Source organism: Pundamilia nyererei, unplaced genomic scaffold (assembly GCF_000239375.1).
Source record: "Pundamilia nyererei isolate P.nyererei 1_Seehausen unplaced genomic scaffold, PunNye1.0 scaffold00069, whole genome shotgun sequence".
Lineage (NCBI taxonomy): Eukaryota > Metazoa > Chordata > Actinopteri > Cichliformes > Cichlidae > Pundamilia > Pundamilia nyererei.
Window position 1 is genome coordinate 1513818 of NW_005187470.1, and position 18880 is coordinate 1532697.

The 18880-nt window shown below is 38.8% G+C and overlaps 3 protein-coding genes across 6 annotated transcripts in view; 2 read left to right on the top strand and 1 right to left on the bottom strand.

Annotated features, from left to right (window-relative positions):
- The window catches only part of ascc1 (activating signal cointegrator 1 complex subunit 1), a 15062-nt gene extending 2956 nt beyond the window's left edge, over window positions 1-12106 (bottom strand). The window contains exons 1-11 of one of the 4 annotated variants that reach the window (XM_005736441.1): window positions 12039-12106; window positions 11661-11813; window positions 11439-11541; window positions 11216-11313; window positions 10942-11120; window positions 10695-10828; window positions 8848-8967; window positions 8613-8737; window positions 7920-7993; window positions 5569-5713; window positions 3053-3633 (exon numbers count right to left, since the gene is read on the bottom strand). In XM_005736441.1, the coding sequence (XP_005736498.1) occupies window positions 5597-5713; window positions 7920-7993; window positions 8613-8737; window positions 8848-8967; window positions 10695-10828; window positions 10942-11120; window positions 11216-11313; window positions 11439-11541; window positions 11661-11775 (1065 nt within the window). In that variant the 5' untranslated portion in view covers window positions 11776-11813; window positions 12039-12106 and the 3' untranslated portion in view covers window positions 3053-3633; window positions 5569-5596. The other 3 variants (XM_005736439.1, XM_005736442.1, XM_005736440.1) reach the window with 3 other exon arrangements.
- Window positions 12107-12110: 4 nt separating this feature from the next.
- Window positions 12111-14900, top strand: anapc16 (anaphase promoting complex subunit 16). The gene is made up of 4 exons (XM_005736438.1): window positions 12111-12216; window positions 12507-12660; window positions 13778-13852; window positions 14272-14900. Exons 2-4 carry the CDS (start codon window positions 12519-12521, stop codon window positions 14379-14381), a joined length of 327 nt encoding a protein of 108 aa, XP_005736495.1. The 5' UTR covers window positions 12111-12216; window positions 12507-12518; the 3' UTR covers window positions 14382-14900.
- A 1398-nt stretch (window positions 14901-16298) lies between these two features.
- Window positions 16299-18125, top strand: ddit4 (DNA-damage-inducible transcript 4). Its single transcript, XM_005736443.1, has 3 exons — window positions 16299-16456; window positions 16695-16917; window positions 17009-18125. The coding sequence occupies exons 2-3, from the start codon at window positions 16734-16736 to the stop codon at window positions 17506-17508; spliced, it is 684 nt and encodes a 227-aa protein (XP_005736500.1). The 5' UTR covers window positions 16299-16456; window positions 16695-16733; the 3' UTR covers window positions 17509-18125.
- The last annotated feature ends 755 nt before the right edge of the window (window positions 18126-18880 follow it).

An 18880-nucleotide genomic window follows, 5' to 3' on the forward strand; every position in this document is an offset into this window, starting at 1 on the left:
AGCCTCCGTTTCCTGTTTTTAAGTGACAGGAGTGACACCCGGTATGGTCTTCTGTTGGTGTAGCCCACCTGCTTCAAGGCTTGGGGTGTTGTGTATTCTGAGATATTCATCTTTATAGCTTGGTTGTAACAAGTGTTATTTGAGTTACTGTTGCCTTCCTATCGCTTGAAGCAGTAAGTTCATTCTCCTCTGACCTCTGGCATCAACAAGATATTTTTGAGAGCCGCTGCTTGCTAGATACTTTATCTTTTTTTCAAACTATCCTTTGTAAACACTACTGATGCTTGTGTAGAAGAATCCTAGCAGATCAGCAGTTTCTGAAAAGTAACTTAAAATCACCTTTCTTCCCCATTCTGATGCTCAGTTTGAACTTCAGCAGGTCATCTCCACCGTGTCTGCTGATTGTGTATACACATCTGTCAAACATCTGGTAGATTTAGTCCTTTGCCAAACGTTTTTATCATTTATCATTTACTACACAAAAATGTCAAAACGTTCACTAGCTACTGCTTCTTAAATGTGAGGATTTAATGACTGTTCTCTTTCATATTACTGTAAATGGAACATATCTAGATTTTGAGAGGCAACTTGGGTCCTTATATGCAACATGTTCAACAATTCCTGACATTTCATAGCTTAAAGTATAATTTTTTTTTTAAGTAACAGAATGTAACTGGTGATGATAATCCCCATTTTAAAATCTTGTAGTGCTAAGTGTACATAAAGTAAACAGTAGCTCTGAATGACTTCTTACTGTTCAAACACTTTAGGCTTTTTGCCTTCCCTCCCTCTGTGAATGCCTCCAGCAGTAAACAGACGTGGACAGCTGCAGGCAGCCTCCAGACTCAGCACTCTGAATGATAAAGAGCTGGTGCAGGGATCACCTGCCTTTTTGCTAGAGACACATATTAGACATTTCAAATACTCTAGCCTTGGCTCTCCATCAAGGCCCCGTTTACGTCTATTAGTGACAGAGTGATCAGTGTGAAATTCAGTCGGTGGTGACACACGACTGGAGAGTCAAACATAAGAGAGTTTAAAAAGGGCACGCCGTCATATTTCACCCTTAATGATATCCAGTTTCAAAATTTCAGTTTTGTCTAGCAGAATTGTTTATAGAGCACCTTTCTACTTCCCGTGAACACAAGTGAATAAGTTCATACAACTGGATTCAAGTGTGTTAGAGGAATACACGGCACAAAAAGGCCCAAACTACCTTTCGATATGTCATATTTGATTTAAAATATTATTTGTATCAGTCTGAGTGTACACTGAGCAAACCTTACTGTGACCTTAAAAAGTAATTAGGCACTTAATTGATTTGATGCATGTCATTAGTTACTCCAAGCATGCAAATCAAACATATCTACTGTATTAAAGGTCATGTCTGTCAGCCAAAATCTATTTTTCCCCCCAGCAGACGTTAACGCTTTCCATATGGAAAGAAAGCTTAATTTCTAATTACCCTATGAAAAATTCCAAAGTGTGGCTCTGAATATCAAAATCCGAAATGTACTAAAAAGAAAAGAACAAAAAACAAAACAAAACTGACAGTGATCAAGTAAAACCCATTTAAAAACTGGCTTTTGCATTTAAAAAGGCTACTTTGAACATTGCCATGAAATTAACTATGCAAATCGGGTTGGGGGAGCGGGGGGTACAATACTTGGTCAAGATAACAAGACTTCAGTTACCAAATGTGATATGAATTTCTTATTACTGAACAGTTCAGTGCAAGTTCTAAAAGTGTTGCAGGCGCAACGAAATGATTGCTTTTGCTTTCAATCCTTTTAAAAATCACAAAAACAAATTGGCTGGAAAATAAGGTTTTATCAGCTTGTTTTATACTGCAAAGGCGCATTTTCAGTGGGTGTCGTTTACCGCCCTTCTAAATGCTTATCAGTGCATGTAAACAAGCACATGCACACATGCCTGCATAAACAGCTGAAATGTGTAACAGTTTAATTAAAATCCCATCTCCTCTGTCTCTTTAGATCGTTAGAAATAGAGACGCAGATCCACAAAGGGAAAGAGGTCGCTGGTAACACCAACACACGCAGGGGTCTCATTTATCAGTCTTATTTAAATTGGCTCATGCTAGTTTTGAAATCTTAAGGGTCTAGTTGGATGTTCTCACTGCAGGGACTGCAGAGATGACTAATTAGGTAGAGGGATGTGGCAGAGACAGAAAAAACTATGTATGTCGGGCAGTGCGTAAGCAAGCTCACCCACACGGACATGCAAAGCCACATTTAACTATGTTTACAGATAAGCCGTGACATTCTGACCACTCAGATGAAACGTAAAATTGCTTACGTTGTGACAACAGGGTGTCATGGTGTAGGAAATATGACATGTGGTTTCATAGCCAAAATAAAGTTTTTTTTCTGACTAGGACCTTATGGGGCATTACTAGGAATGTTAGCAGTACAATAAAGGCTGTTTTTGAAAAATGTGTAACTGTGTCCAGTCAAGAAACAATTGTTTCAGATATTTCTGTTTAATATGTTTGTCTCTGTGTGTAGACAACAGCTTTGCAAAAAATTGCAACAGATTAGAAACTCTTAGCAGACTGATTTTGTGTTATTGCCGTTTTATCGCCAACCTAATGTACCAAAGGTTCTTTGAAGAGAACAACTGACTGCGAGTGGTTGGAGATTTGGTCACCATCGCAGGCTGAGTAGTCACGATCATGCCACAATCTTCAACTACTGTTTTTCCTAGTTTGATTGGAGCATTAGGCCCTTGTCACACAGTCCTAGAGACCTATTGGCAAACATCTGGCAAGCACTGGTGGTTAGGGTAAAATGTATATTCTTTGGCTGGTGGCAAGTGCTTCCTGGAGGTTGTTGGCAGACACAAGGTGAAATTGGTCACAGTTTTCACTGCTTGCAACCAGTTTTAACGAGCAACTGTCTCCAACCTTGACTTGGTCGATATACATTTTTCCCTAGAGAGTGACGGTTGCAGGGGATTTACTGACCGGTCTTCTAGGCCTTTTTGGGACTTTAACCTTACAGAAATCAAGTGATTTAAAGACAGACTGTAGTAATAATTTTTTCAGCAACTTTTTATATTATGTCCTTTCTATACAAATAACAGACATAAAGAACATTTGCTAAATGATCTATACAATGTAGCAAATCTATCAATCTTTTTGTGAGCAAATTCTTACTTGGACACATTTATAGCTGAAAACAGACTGAAAAGTTATTAAATATTAAACACGAAGCTTTTAACTTAATTAAAACTAAATTACAGTTTCAAAAACCATTTACTAAATGTTTGCTTCCAACTTATCAATGTTAAATCTGGCATCCTAAATGTTACCCATGTTTCCAAATTTCCTGACATTTCATAGATAATTAACCAATTTATCAAGACAATATGAATGTCTGATAGTGAGAAATCATTCCTTCATTGCAGCCATAATCCAATATGCTCCCGATCTATACAGCTAAGAAGACATATGGCCATTTAAATAAACAGTCAGTCTGAATGCGTTATATTAAGTCTCAGGACAAATTGTATCTGTCTTCAGAGTCCGTGTCTACGGATGACGTATGTTTCCTCATGTGTTTTCAGTACAATCATTAATGCGGACATCTGTGCAAAACATCCTCAATCATGTCCCTGCCAAAAGAAAAACAGAGGCATAGTCTCAATGAATTCAATCAAATTTCAATTGCCTTGTGATGCTTTCTTTTTGTGCTTAGGAGCAATAGTATTGGCAAGTGTCAGAATTCTGTTATTAGCTGGAGTGCTTTTACGTTGGATGCAATCCTGACCCACTAAAAAGCATGCTGTCAAGAGCTCTGGGCATGATTAATTAGGTCCCAGGTCCTAGGTCGGAAAAGATTCCACTCCAAGACAATGAAATAGTTAGGGTATGGGCAGCTCAGCTGGCTAGTCTATATCCAATAACAAAATCTGCATGGGAATCTGTGCAAGCAGCTTCAAGAAAAAAGAGAAGAAAAGAAAATCATGCCACTGCTGGGATGGGAGGGTGGATAGGACAGGGTTGCAAAGCTGACAAACAAAAAGACCCCTTTGTTTTTATCAGTGTAACTTTTGGCTGCCTGGCAATCACCCTCCTGCATTCCAAACAGAGAGCATTGCCAGCTGAGGGGAAAGCGAAAATAAAAAAAAAAGCTGTGACGGCAAAAGCAAGTGTCTGTATTCACTGACACTGTTGACAGTCGGGAGTGAAGACAAGGTTCATGTGGGAAAGGCAAAGATTTAAAGAAAAATGATGGAAAAAAAAAAGCTGGAGGAGAAAAAAAGGTCTGAAAGATCATATCGGTGATGCATTCATACTTTCATGAGGCAGTGCGTTGAAAGGATGAAAGGAAAGGTGTAAATCATGGCTATGACCTAGAGTACTGCAAGCAAGAGATTAGAGCAGCATGAAATTCAACCAGTGTTTGGACAGCTATAGAAGCCAGTTTGGCAGAAGATCTGCATTTGAATCTATTGGGATGCTGTGTAAAGTGTAAACATGAACAAGATGCAAAGATTGTAAATGGTTTAAGCCAAATATTTAGATGAAATTGTTACTGTGCTGCTGGAAACATTCCCCAAAGATTATGGTCCACATTGACTTGACAGCATCAGGCAGGTGATACAGACTGCATATACTTGATGCCAATCTTCCTTTCCATCACATCCTAGAGGTCCTCTATTGGACTGAGATCTGGTGACTGTGGTCACTGTGTGAAAACAGTGAACTCACTGTCATGTTTAAGAAACCACTAAGATGTTTTGAGCTTTGTGGCATGGCACAATTTGGTATTTATATTTCTGTGTAAAATCAACACCATAGGTATTTTGTAACAACAAACCCTTCTCTAACCCTACACTGTAACCTGATATGCACCTCCCTAGGGATATAACTACACATCCCCGTCGACAAAGCCAATACAGATAGAAATGTTGGCAACAGCACTGGCCACTTCCATAGGGTACGTCACTGGCTCTATGTAGATTCACTACAGCAGTATAAACTATGCACTATCCTGCTGACAGCAGCCAGCTACTGTTGTAGCTACTTTGGCCATTACAGAAATAGCTGAAGTAACTGCAAATTGCCTATTAATTTTCATAAACTATTCATTTTTACAATGATCAGGATTATAAGAGTGTCTTCTTCCTGTAACTTTCTGTTTCATTTGATATAAATATAAAAGTTATTAAAATTGTATACATTTTATGAGCTTTTTAGTCCTTAGGAATACATGAAAGAGCAAATGTTTTAATGTATAATCTTATCTTCAAATACTTGTCAGATAAATATACCAGGCCAAAAAAATGTGGAATAAAACTAAAAACTAAATAAAAACAAGTATCTGAAAATTCCATTTAACTAGATTTCTATGTTTCATTTGGGCACTGTGGTTTACAAAGTACATCTAATATTTTTTATTCTTCTCTATTAAAGGGATAACCATGACCCAATCTCCACCTCTCTGTTAACAGCCAAATGACTCAATCTATGCTGCCACCTACTGGACAGAACTATCACGAATGCTGCAGTGCTCTCAAAGCTATAAACCTTATTAATTTTCCCACCTCAGTATATGCTCACTCTTGCATGAGCTCAAGACAAGCTGATGCTCCCTGCAGAGCTGTAGTATCCAGTGCAGTCTGTTGAATATCTCTGGGACAGCTGGACAGTATTCAGCTCAAACTCTCCAAAACAATAAGCATCAAATTTCTGTAATGAAAACACATTAAATTCATAAACTTGTAACAATCAATCCATCCATCCATCCATCCATCCATCCATCCATACTTACATACATACAGTCAAGACTATTTCAGACAACCGTGTGAAACAACAAAGCAGGACAACTTGTGTTGACATCAAACAGTCAGCACTGTGTTAGAAAGTTAAAAACTGCTTGTCAAATTCTATTGTAAAAACAAGGTAAGCTGTCGTATTATCATATTTATAGGTGGCTGAGTGTTTGCCTGCTACCTTTGTGTCACTTCCAGAGGAAAAAAAAAACAGCAGCAACAATGTTGTTATTCAAACAAAGACCTTCTCTGTAGAGGAGGGGAAGGTGAATGTCAGAGCTTTTCATCTCCAGTGTCGCATTTCAGTTGTCAAAACTCCACCAGGAAGATTTTTGCAACCTGACTCTGACAAGTGTTTTTTTTTTTAAACAACACAAACAACCAAGAGTCTTTGAGCTGTACTGGTGCGTTATTTTTATTTATTTATTTATTTTTTAACCAAAAATAACAACTGCTAATAAAGTACATTCTTAAGTAGTGTTCCCTAATATTTCTGCCAAAATAGCAGGTTTTCAGTAGTCAGTCAGCACAGACTGTATATAAATGATGGACACAGAAACACCCATTAATTTGTGGGCTCGCTTTGAAGCCTCAACTTTAGAATTTTGGCAAGTTGTTTTTTTTAAAAGTGTCACTTTCATGTAGTGTTCAGTGTCTGCTGCAGACACTTTTTTAGGCCTGTCACGTCTTATTTTGTTCACTTTGTCCAGTTTTCTTAAGATTCTTTAAGGACACACTGCTTACCAGGCAGAGATATGCTAGGTTTTTGGCTAGTACCTAACTGGGAACCACCTTGCTGGTACAAAATATTATTTTATGCCTGTCAAACTGTTATTTTTAGAATTTTTCATAGACTGAATTAAAGAAATTGGAACAAATAATGTGTTTTTACGAGAAGCAATTTCTAACAAAGTGCCTAAAGACACAATTGAATATTGGTTGTTATGTGTAGGCAGCACTTGTTCATTCCTTGAACCTCTTTTATGATTGAATCATAGGTCAGTATTAAGTAGCTTAACAAAATTCCTATATAGCCAATGTCCAAAAAAAACTTTGAAGGACAATCAGAAACCCTGAATAACTACTGCTCAAATCCCCTTTAAAAATTACAAGCTAGTCGAGGTTGGCTTCACTTTTCAGACCTGAGGCTCACTCCTCTTTTAATATAAAAGGTCTACAGCTGTGACACAAAAAAAATAGGTGGGGGGAACCAATTTTGGCATATCACACTAGGAGAAGCACATGAGGTAATTGTTATTACTGGTTCAGTTTCAAGGTGGCAAAACAAGAGCGCATCAGTGTTTCCCAACTGGACATGAAGTCATAACTAAACACGATTTGAGCCTGGACTGCTGTGAAGCAGGTCAGGTGGTTTAACGTTAAATTACATAGCTCGTATCACAACTAATGTGAGAACATAATTGATTTGTCCCAGGTGAAATGAAAACACCTTTTCCCTAAAGAAGATAAATGTAAATCAGAACCAAAAATCAATACAATACTCTCAATTTTCATGTTTTTTTCACTAAAAGAGCAAAGAAGCAATTAACTGACAAGATCACATGGGACGAGCTATGGACAAGTCAACCACAGCTGGAAAATCTATACACAATATACTTTAAACAAAAACAATGTTGCATCAATTGGATAGTGTAATATTGCTGCAAGCTCCTGAACATAGCAATTAAGATGCATTTGTATTTATTTATTTATGCATTTTAGAGTTTTTATACATTTTCCCAATTAGTATATACACAAAATTCTAACACTGTATTTTATTTTTTCCCCAATTGAAACTATGCATATTGTGCCAATACAGTAAAATGTTCTTTTGAATGGACTGGCTTTTATATAGCACTTATCTAGGCTTTTTGACCACCCAAAACAATTTTTACTGTGGGAGGAAGCCAAAGACCCCAGAGAAAAGCACAAGGAGAACATGCATATGCCACAAGGAAGCCTCAGGAGTCAAGGAGACTCAAGCTAGCACCTGTCTTACTGTGGCGTTGGCACTACTAACCACTGCACCTCCATCCCGCCCAGTGCTGTTGCCTACCATATTGTTATTAACTGCAGTCAAGAAGTGAGTATGTGTCTCAATCCAGTAGTAAATTTCAACTAACCTTTAGTATGTTTTTGGCATCAAAAGCCTCTCTTTCATTGACGGTTTGACGTCCTGCTGCGCCCGTATCTTCCACTGTAAAAACACGAGAGTGTAAAGAACAAGCTGATCAATAAAGCACAGAACACACAGATACAGATATGTTATCTCAGTGATAAACTAACATGTTTACTTGAACCTGTCAGTGGCTTTACAACAGTACGAGCAAAATCAAGGACATTTAGTTAGTAAAATTAGTTTGTGAAATAGGGACTACGAAGATGAAAAAAAAACTGAATTTTAATAGGGCTTATCCACAAGGCGGTAAACATGGTCAGCAGTGGCACAGTCTCTGTGTTGTGTTCCTGGTAAGCCCAGTACAAATTTGAGAACTGCTCCTGGACTTGATCCATGTCCAAAATGAATGAAGCTTTTGTCAGAGTACTTGGAAAACATGCAGCTCAGTGCACGTAAACAGAACTGTGGCCAAACAGAGAACTGCCTCCCCAATTCCTCTCTGCACAATTTTGTTGTCAGAATTGGTCAAGACTCTGCTTTGTCGTCACTGCAGCTACACTCCAAGCCAAAAGATAATGAGGGAAAATTGGCAAACATCCACTGGGTGGCAGCAATCAATACGATCCCAGCAGTTCAATAACTTCTCTACTATGCCTTCGTGCGAGTTAGGCTGGCATGTGTGTGTTTATGTCTTTACCTGTGGAGTCTTTTCTGAACAGAGTGTTCATCACAGTACCATGTAGCTTTACTCTGTCCCACTCTCGGACCATCAGCCCTGCAGAGACAAAATGCTCTACCAGTCTGTCTGCAATCACCTGCAACCTATAATGTGATTCCATTAAAATAGAACAGAGATTAAAGAAATAAAGTTAAAACAGTAAAATGTTGGATATTTGTAATGTTGTTATTTAACTATTCACTGATGTACTAACCTGTCAGATCCATCTCGAACATTGACCTTCGCATACAAAACATCCACCACTGCTGGGTCATCATTCATGTACTCTATGCCTGTCACCTCCAGTGGGAGAGGTTTTCCTTCAGTGATGTCTCTAATGAAAAATCAGACAAAGAAAACCATTGTAGTGTAACACAAACTGTATTTTTTTAAATAAGTGAAACTGTCTGGGTATGTAAACAGCTAATCAAGGTAGTAAAATACAGTGACACAGGTTCTCCTATTCAGAAATAAGGCTGGAGATACTTGGTCAGAAAGTTAACAACGATGCAACAATTCAGTCCACACACTGCATTCATAACTCACTGAATTTACATAAAGATTTCCTGTCAATACCTGAGGTCAGAGGAGAATGGCCAGATTGCTACAAGCTGACAGCAAGGAAACAGTAACTTAAATAACCACTAGTTACAACCAAGCAATGCAGAGAGCATGTCTGAATGCACAACCGCAGAAGAGCACACTGGGTGCCACTCCTGTCAGCTAAAAGCGAGAAATTGAGGCCACAATTCGCATGTGCTCAACAAAATGTTACAAATGTTGCCTGGTCTGAGGAGTCCAGCGACATTCAAATCAGAGTAAATAAAATGAAAGCATGGATCAAATTTGCTTTGTATACAGTGGCTGGTGATGATGTAGTGGTTTGGCTACTGTTTTCTTGGCACGTTTTGGGTCCATTAGTACCAATCTGAGAATTGCTACTGACCATGTCCATTCCTTTATTAGACAGTGTACCCATCTTCTGCTGACTGTTTCCAGCAGGATAATGAATCATGTCACAAAGCTTGATCATCTCAAACTGGTTTCACAAAGTTGAGTTCACTGTATTCCACTGCCCTCCAAAGTCAATAGAACCCAATTCAATAAAACTCTTTTGCCTCTTTTGCCTCGCCTCTGTCAGTGCTCCCCAGGCCGGCTGTGGCTACAATGTACCTTGCCATCAGCAGTGTGGGAATGGGTGGCTGACTGAATGTGTAAAGCGCTTTGGCGTACTTAGGGACTAGTAAAGCGCTATACAAATACAGGCCATTTACCATTTCACCATTTTGGGTAGAATGATGGATTCTCATAAATGTGCAGCTGACAAATCTGCAGCAACTGGACCACAATGTCAGAGGAATGTTGTCAACACCTTGTTGAATCAACGTCATGAAGAAGGCCACTTTTTTGCTTTCAGAGGCCACTCTGAAAACAAAAAAGGATGCTTGAAAGGTGTAACTAATAACTGATGTATAAGCATACACCAATGAACAAAACATTTTTACCAACCCATAAGACTGACAGTTACAGATGATTTTAAAATGATTTTTCTCCTTTTTTAAAGAACCACATAAGTTTTGAAAATATGAACCAATATGAACAAATAGGTTCTCGAGCAGGATTCTGCTAGTCGATCCTAAGTGCACAGCAAAAGCTTTAAGGGAGGCAGCTTTTAGTTTTTTTGCAATGGAACAGCAGCTGGAAATGTTGAAATCTTTAATCTTTACCCTGGATTTTCATTAGGAAGGTTAAACATTACTTTGTTTTGCAATTTTATTGTTTTGGCTCTTTAAATCTATGAACTAGTGTGATATTATTTTATTAGGATTATTTTACTGATTGTTGTATAATTTATAATTTTGTGTTTCATTTTATAATGTTAGTATTTTTCAGTCAGTGATTGTTTGACATATACATTTTTTTTTACTGCTCTTATTTTATTTACTTATTTTTCGCTTATGTTTAACATTTCATTCTGTTTCAGAGTGCAATTTCTTTTGTAGTCATACACCAAAATCATTAAGTGCTTTGTATAATGCAATAACCTTGTTCGAGCCTTACCTGATGAAGTTTTGACACTCTTGGAGATGTTCACATGCTTTTCTCACTTCCATTTCATTTAACAGAGCCAAGGTGCCGATGGTCAAGTGGAGCTTTGCAGGGTTCTGAAATATGCTTTCCTCTACTCCATGATCCTACAGAACATGGAATTTGTTAATGATGTAAAATGCTCTCCTTAAGCAATACATTGCCATAACTGCCCCTCACTATCACCAGTTATATTTTGGTTCCTTTTTACAGAAGATACCTGTGAACATTGCTTCAAAACCTCATCTTTAAATCTCAGGAATCCCTCTTGAATTTTTGAGTCGTTTAAAGGGAATGACAAAAAGTGTGTGAAGGGCTGCTTCCTCCGGAAATTCTCAACAAGGACCTCCACCCGAGTGACAGCAGATGAAACTGCAGTTTTGGTGGAACCTGTAATGACTGTTACACAATGAGAGAGTGGAGGGAAATGAGTGAAGGGAAATATCTTTTGCTCTCTGTTCAGTTTTTAAGTGACATTTGCCCTTAGTCCCCACCAATCTGCCCTTCCACTCCTTGTTTTGGGATGTTAATAGACGTCTTTGTGTCAAACTCCAGACGTTTACGCGTTTCTCCTTTTTTCCCAATGATGTATCTACAGAACACAAAGAAAACAGAGAAACACAGACAGACGTTATGCTGCTTACAGAATCTTGTATTATATTCAGAAAGTGAAAGGTTAAGGACAACCAAAGCAAGGGTCTACTGTTGATGACACACTTGTAAAGAACACTTGGGACATCGATGGCACAGCGATATCCTTTATCACTTTGTTCAATTAAGTGGGTATCACAGGTTTCATCTTCTCCAAGCTCTTCATCATCTAGAAACACAGAAATATACTCACATTTTTAAAAAGAAACTGTGCTAAAATCTGAAAGCATTATCTGGAGCTTCTTACAAACATGTATTTTACCTGTTAGCGGATAGTTCTCGACTTACCTGGTGGTCCCATGTAAGAAAACTCTTCCTCTTCCTCATAATGCTCTTCCTTAATTATATTCCTGCGGTATATTCTTCCATTTATATTTATAAGAGGAGGACGTAAGACATCCATACTGGTAAACTAGCTAGTGTTAGCAAACCTGTGCAAATCTGACAACAGAAACGACGGTTCAGGCGATACTGAGGTGACTTTTGGTGACGTCAAAAACACTTAATAGATAATATACTAGCTTGTCAGCTAAGTGAAAATTGTATAAAATAACAAAGTCTGTCTTTCAAAACTTATTTAGCTAGCTAGTTGGAACTGTCCTGGTTATTGACGTTTTAAATGTGTCGGAAAATGTGTTAACAGATCTACAAAAGTGATTGAACAACCTTTTAGCGACAGACGACTGAGACGAGCCATCCCTATGATTGTAAAATCTGCGATAGCTGCAACCCCCTGTCGCGACAAACGTAAAATGCGGTCTCTGTCGTAAACTACTGGTATACGTCTGAAAAACAACAAAAACTGGCTGGATTTTAAGTTGTTATATTTGCTGTGACATCGACGGTAAGTTGTACTTTTGAATAAAAATGGAGACTTAATGCCATATTATATTTGTTAATATTTCTGCTGGGTGGTTATCATCAACATTAGTATAAGCAGAATAGTTAGCTTTATTGCTAGCAATGTTGTATCATTAAAAATAGTGAAACAGTCCTTCCAAGCTAACCCCTACCGGTTGGTTTGGATGTTTAAAAGCCTTTGTGATTACTAGAGCACGAACCACCTTGCTTTATCTGTGTTTGACACATTAAACTGGTAGTAACAACAGTCGTTGTTGTGTGTGTTGTTTAAAGTTTATCGAGGCAATGGCCGCATCTTCTTCGTCCTCTTCTGCGGGAGGAGTGAGCGGCAGCTCCGTGACTGGCTCTGGGTTCAGTGCTTCCGAGCTCATCCCACCAAGGAAAGTCCTCTATACGTATCCAAAAGGCGCAGGGGAAATGATGGAAGGTACGATGAAGGAAAACCGGATAAAAGTACTTGTATAAAAGCTGCCCAAATGCTCCCAAATAGCCAGGAAATAGAAATCATATGAAAATCATATATAATGGTAGGAGGTTTGCAACATAATACCTTAATATTATAATATCTGCCAACTTTAGTATAACACTGAGAATATATGTGCCTGTGTTTCTAAAGTATTTAAGAAAGATATGTTACTACAAAGCAGAGTCTGCCTCTCTTCTTCACAATCAAGAGCTTTCTCTTGCACATGGTAGACAAATTGAGATAAAGTGAAACCCTTAAGCCTTTTAAGCCTTTTATGCTGTGTGGGGCATGGCATAGATTCAACAAAGGTGCTGGAAACATTCTTCCGAGTTTCTGGTCCATATTGACATGATGTTATTAAACAGTTGCTGCACATCCATGATGCAAATCTCTTGTTCCACCTGGTGACTGTGGAGGAAGTTTGAATACAGTGAACTCATTGTCATGTTCAAAAAGCCTGTTTGAGATCATTTGAGTCGTGTGATATGGTGTGTTATCCTGCCGGAAGCAGCCATCAGAAAATGGGTACACCGTTCTCATAATGGGGTGGACATTATCAACATCAATACTCAGGTAATATGTGGCATTTAAATCATACTCAAGAAAGAAAATATCTCCCACACAATTAGACCATCAATAGCGAGATCCAGTGATACAAGGCAGGAAGGATCCATACTTTCATATTGGTCCCGCCAAATTCTGACCCTAAAAATGTGGCAGCAGAAATCGAGACTCATCTGACCATGCAGCATTTCTTGATTTCGTGATTCACTGATTGCATGTTTGCGTTATCAAGCCGCTAAACAGGTGTGCCTAATAAAATGGTGGTTGAGTGTATACTAATGGATGTTGTCTCTTAGGCTTTGACATTGTAATGTTTTTTAAAAAACCCAAAACTATTTTAGCTGTATTTTACTGTTGTTGTACTTCTTATGTCATAAATATATGAAATATTTTAAGATCTCTTTCTGATGTAGCTTGAAATCTACGTTTTGGCTTTTATTACCCTGGAGACGAAAGCTTGAATAAGAATTCTTTATTTGACTGACCTTTTTTTTCATTTTACGTTTCTTTTTAGATGGCTCTGACAGATTTTTATGCGAGTCTGTATTCAGCTACCAAGTGGCCTCAACACTGAAACAGGTTAAACATGGTAAGTCTAACTATATTTGCATAGCTTCACATTAGTCTTGGTTGATCTAATACGGGTGCCAAACCCATTTTACATTATAGGCCACATATAGCCTACCTTCATCTTAAATGGGCTGGATGAGTGAAACTCCCGTTTCTCACAGTGTAACTACAAATTTAATCCCTGCGAGATATATAGACGGTGAAAAAACACATTTTTTGTTTTGATCCGTTACTTAATCACGTTGGCATCATATAAATGGTTAGCATTATTTAACTGTATTTTAACTGTATAAAAGGCTAAAATTTATGCCCACCTTCAGTTGTTCTAAAGCCATGTGGGCCGAATTAAAATCTTTAGTTCTGGCTCCCAGGCTTTATATTTGACACCCCTGATCTAATAGAAACAGGTATACTAATGAGTAATGTCCATTCTTACAGATCAGCAAGTGTCTCGAATGGAGAAACTCGCGAGCTTGGTGGAGGAGCTAGAAGCAGACGAGTGGCGGTATAAACCTATTGAACAGCTATTGGGATTCACACCATCTTAAATAAAGAGATTCAGATGTCTTTTGCTTATTTAATCAGCCAAATAGAAGGAAAATGTAACCTTTTTCAAGTTACACATGATATTCCTTCTGTATTCTGTATCATAAGTTTAAAAGTGTTATCTGGAGATCCCAAATGTGAGATGTGTTATTTTATCACTTCTATATGATTGTTTTATTTTTAAACCACTTATTACATTAAACCCAGCATACTAAATAAAATCTTGTCAACAACATTCTTATAACTACACAATTCACAAGTTAACAGATTTTCCATCTGCCTTAGGCTGTTCAAGATGATTCTCTCATTGGAATTAGCCTTCATGTTAATGTAAATACTACATTTGGTATTAAATCCCTGGAAGAGAAGCATTGTGTTTCCAAATGGCTCCAATGTAACTTATAAACATAAAGCCTGCTGCACTGTTGGTCTCTTCTCCTTTCTGTGTATGTCCTTACTCCACCAGCAATTGGAACAAAACAAAGAGAGCTTGTAAATAAAATCAGACTTGGGACATTCTTCACATTGGTTGCTGTTTGTTTTGCCTGGTGTGTATTTTGTCCAACTCCACCTCACTGTGTTAAGTTTTGTTAAATCCAAGGATAGAAAAGTATTTGTGCTGCTTTTTTTGTGGTATGTATTTTGATATTGCTGTTGTTCATTCTGTTCTTTGAACGAGCTAAAGTCTGAAACCCATCAGTGCAGTTTTCCGTGCCACTTTTGTCTTGTGGTGACAGTGAGTAAACGTGCAAACTTGGTGTTTTCCTCAGTGAATGATTGTCTTCAAGCAAGTGAAGGGTGGGAGTGTACAGAGTGTACTGTACTGAGTGTTTCAGGACAGCCCTGAACACAACAGGACACACCTCTGGCTGGAGCCTAAATTTCTTTTTCTAGCTTGTTTCTGGCCACACTTTCTGAGAATCCAATTAAAAAGTGATTTCTCATAGTTTTTGTTGTTTTTACTTAAGCTACTAAATCTTCTTACTCCACGTCCCCTGCTAAAGATTTCTGATAACTTTTTTATAGCATCCACCTCAGAACATAGTGTTCCTACACGTGTTTATGTATTTCAGTTCCTGTCTAACAAAGTACAGTGTATTCCACGCCTACACACGTGCAGAAATGCAGCGTAGCCTCTGGCTGCTTTCCAACATACAGCTGTGAGCAAAATGTGTAGTATGTAGCCTATGGCCCCGACACAAATAACTTGCTTTTGCATTCTAACAAATCCGCTATATGTTTTTACTCTCATACACAGTTTGTGTTATGCCTTAAAACACTTTGCTATCTTTTGTGATGAAGTAATAAATGGTGCAAAGATGCTACAATAACAACCCCCTGGCGCATTTCTGCGTAGAACGTTGCTAAATAACTCTAATAATAATGATGATGATAACATATGGAATTTCTGTGCAGTCTTTTTGTTTGTAACTCAAGGGTAAATGTAGAAAGAGGCGTCCCATAGCCGTTTTTATTATCTGTTTTGCCTTGAGCACAGCACACTGAGTGTTCTCTGCATCTCTGTGTGCCAGATAAAAAATTCTGATGTAATGGTTTAGCAAAACAGGTGACGTAATGTGCACTGCAACACTGAACCTGCTCATCCAGGCCTACATTCTGTTAAAATGTAGGTGCACATACAGAAAAACGGTTTACCAAATACCCACATAAGATATCAAACAAAGAAACAACAAGATCATTTTCAAGCCCACTCAAGTCCCCTGAAACATATCCATAACACTAGGGTCTGCTATTCATCCCCCACCACCCCCCTTCCTCCTCCTCCTCCCCCTCCTGTTTGTCTTTCTTCTCTGCTGGCATGTTACCAGGCAAGAAGCAGCGCTGGTGTCGTGCCTCTCTATTTGATTGGCTGGTTAGGGAGAGACAGGCGTGGCCTCGCGGCCCACATATATAAACATTGTTGCAGGACAGACTGCAGAGCTTGGCAGCTGGTGAGAGAAAGAGAGGAAGAGCAGAGGAAAGAAGTTTCCATATACAAATTGCAGACAATAACCGTTAAAACTACGCATCTTAAACATCCACCGCGACCTTGAACCACGCAGAATTTAAATAACGAGTAAGTACAATTAATTTATTTGCCGGTTTTGCTAGTTTACAGCTAATTTTGACAGTGAAACAGCTTCTAGCTGCAGTCAAATTAAAAAGGTGTTCTTTTTGAAAATGTTTATTGTTCATATCTTTAGCAGAAAGCTATACCTCAAAAGCCTGATATGTATGTTTAATTAAGTCTTTAAACGTGGAATTAACGGCAGTAGTTGGGTGCTCATCTGTTGCCTTTGTTTCTCCTGTGACAGTTGACCACATAAGCAGCTGATACTGCAGGGAGGACAACCATGCCTGAACTCTTTGCATATACTGACATCGGCAGCTCACCTCCTTCTCCAGTGGACAGCAGCGACAGAAGGCTGTCCTGGGGCAAACTGGTTCAAAGACTGACTGATTTCAGCACACCTGCCAGCAGCAGGAGTATGGAGTCAGGGTCCAACAACAGCAGCAGGAGTGATCTCTCAGACTCAGGTAAACAATGCTGCATAGGCATCTCACATCTCATGATTCTTTTCTTCTGTATGCAAGTTTCAGGTTCTAACTCATTCTTGCTTTTACACAGGCTCAGATGTCTCAAGTGACTTGTGTGCCTTCAATGAGGACCTGTTTTATGATCCAATGGAGGAGACACTCTTAAAAGAAGTAGTGGACCTGATTGCACGAAGTCTGAGAGAAGCCAAAGACACAGATTGCGCCTTAAGATGTACAAAACTGCTCATTCCAGACAAACTTCTGGAGCACATTGGACAAGAGCTCCTTCATCTGGCAGCTAGTGAGCCCTGCGGTTTAAGAGGGGCTCTCATTGACCTCTGCGTTGAGCAAGGGGATGTTTGTGAGAGCATGGGACAGCTATCTGTGGACCCATACCTTGTCCCTACATTTCAGCTCGCTCTGGTGTTGAGGCTAGAGTCGGGCGGCCTTTGGCCTAAAATTCAAGGACTCTTTAGCACAAAGTCGCCTTCTACTCCAGTAGTGAGACAAGCTATTAAACTTAGCACTGGTTTCCGTGTGATCAAGAAGAAGCTGTATAGTTCTGAAGATCTTCTAATTGAGGAATGTTAAGTAATACAAACACTGATGTGCTTTGATGCTGACAAGAGGACAATAAAAGCTCACAAAGGGGCCTATTACTGTAATTACATGTATATGAAGCATTCTGAAGTGTATCAGATGGACTTTGTCATGATGTAGTCTACTGTTCCCACTGTAAAGGGGCTGAACTTTATGGTACCTGGAGCAGGCAGTGCTCCTAATACTCACTCACTGACATTCAGATTTTAAAATGACAACATGTAACCATCATATTATATCTGGTGACATAGCATTTACAAGTATTGGAAGTGCATACCTCAGTTTCTATTGAAACTAAACAACGGCAGCTAGCTATATTGTTATAGTTATTATTGAAGTTCATTGTGTTCTTTTTCTTTTTATACATGACAGTTAATTGAATTGGACAAAGCCTGATGAAGTGGTACACCAAGAGAACATTTGGTAACCTTTGTGAAGTGTGAAAGGCCTACCCTTGCTTGCCTTGTGCATTGTTTGTGCAAGCCGCGGCTAAGATTACAAATGTAACTTGATCTTGTGTTGTGCAGCCCTGTCCTGCTTCGGTTGATATTCAAATACTCAGTGAACTTTTTTTTGTACCTTTATCGAATGCAAATAAATTATTGTTTTCTAACATTTTGTTTTTTCTTATTATTATTTATTCAATCTTTCATATCCAAATGATCCATAGTTGACTTCGCTGACAGAGTTAGGAGAGATCTAAGAATGAGAGAAAGCAAACGAACATCAAGTCTTCAAATGTGCGTGCATGTGTGAACCCAGTCTGCAAAATCTACAAACGCAAACTACACTAGAGCACACCAGCTGGTGCGGTGAGGTACAGTGGTTAACGGTATTCCGATGCAGAACAGCTGACAGGAATATGTGGCAGCCATTAAAGCCACATCATGTACGATGCCGCAAAAGTTTAAAAACCTAAAAAAAAGCTAGTGTGAAATTTGAAGAAGTCAAAGTCATGAATCAGATGTGCAGCATCTGCAGTCTGCAAAAAAAACAGCTGAGTGTGTTTGTGCTGAAAGAATGTGACGCTGCACATCCTGCCAGGCACATTTTGCACGTCACTGAAGAGCTGAACGTGCACGCCGCCTTGTCTCTAGTTCCCTGTCTCTGTAAGCCGGCCGGCCGGCCGGCACACTGTACGTGCCAAATGCGCTGACTGAGCTTTTATCTCCCATTCTGTGCCTGTTCTGTTCAAAGCAGAGAGTCACACTTAGCACGTTTGAGCAACCATGTTTATTTTCATCTAGAATTAAAAACATGGTGGAAAAACGAAGTGAACAAGATCTGTATGGTTTTCTTATCCTCTCTTTATAATCTATTTCTCCAAGAAATAATACAAAGAATAAGTAGCATACTATAAACT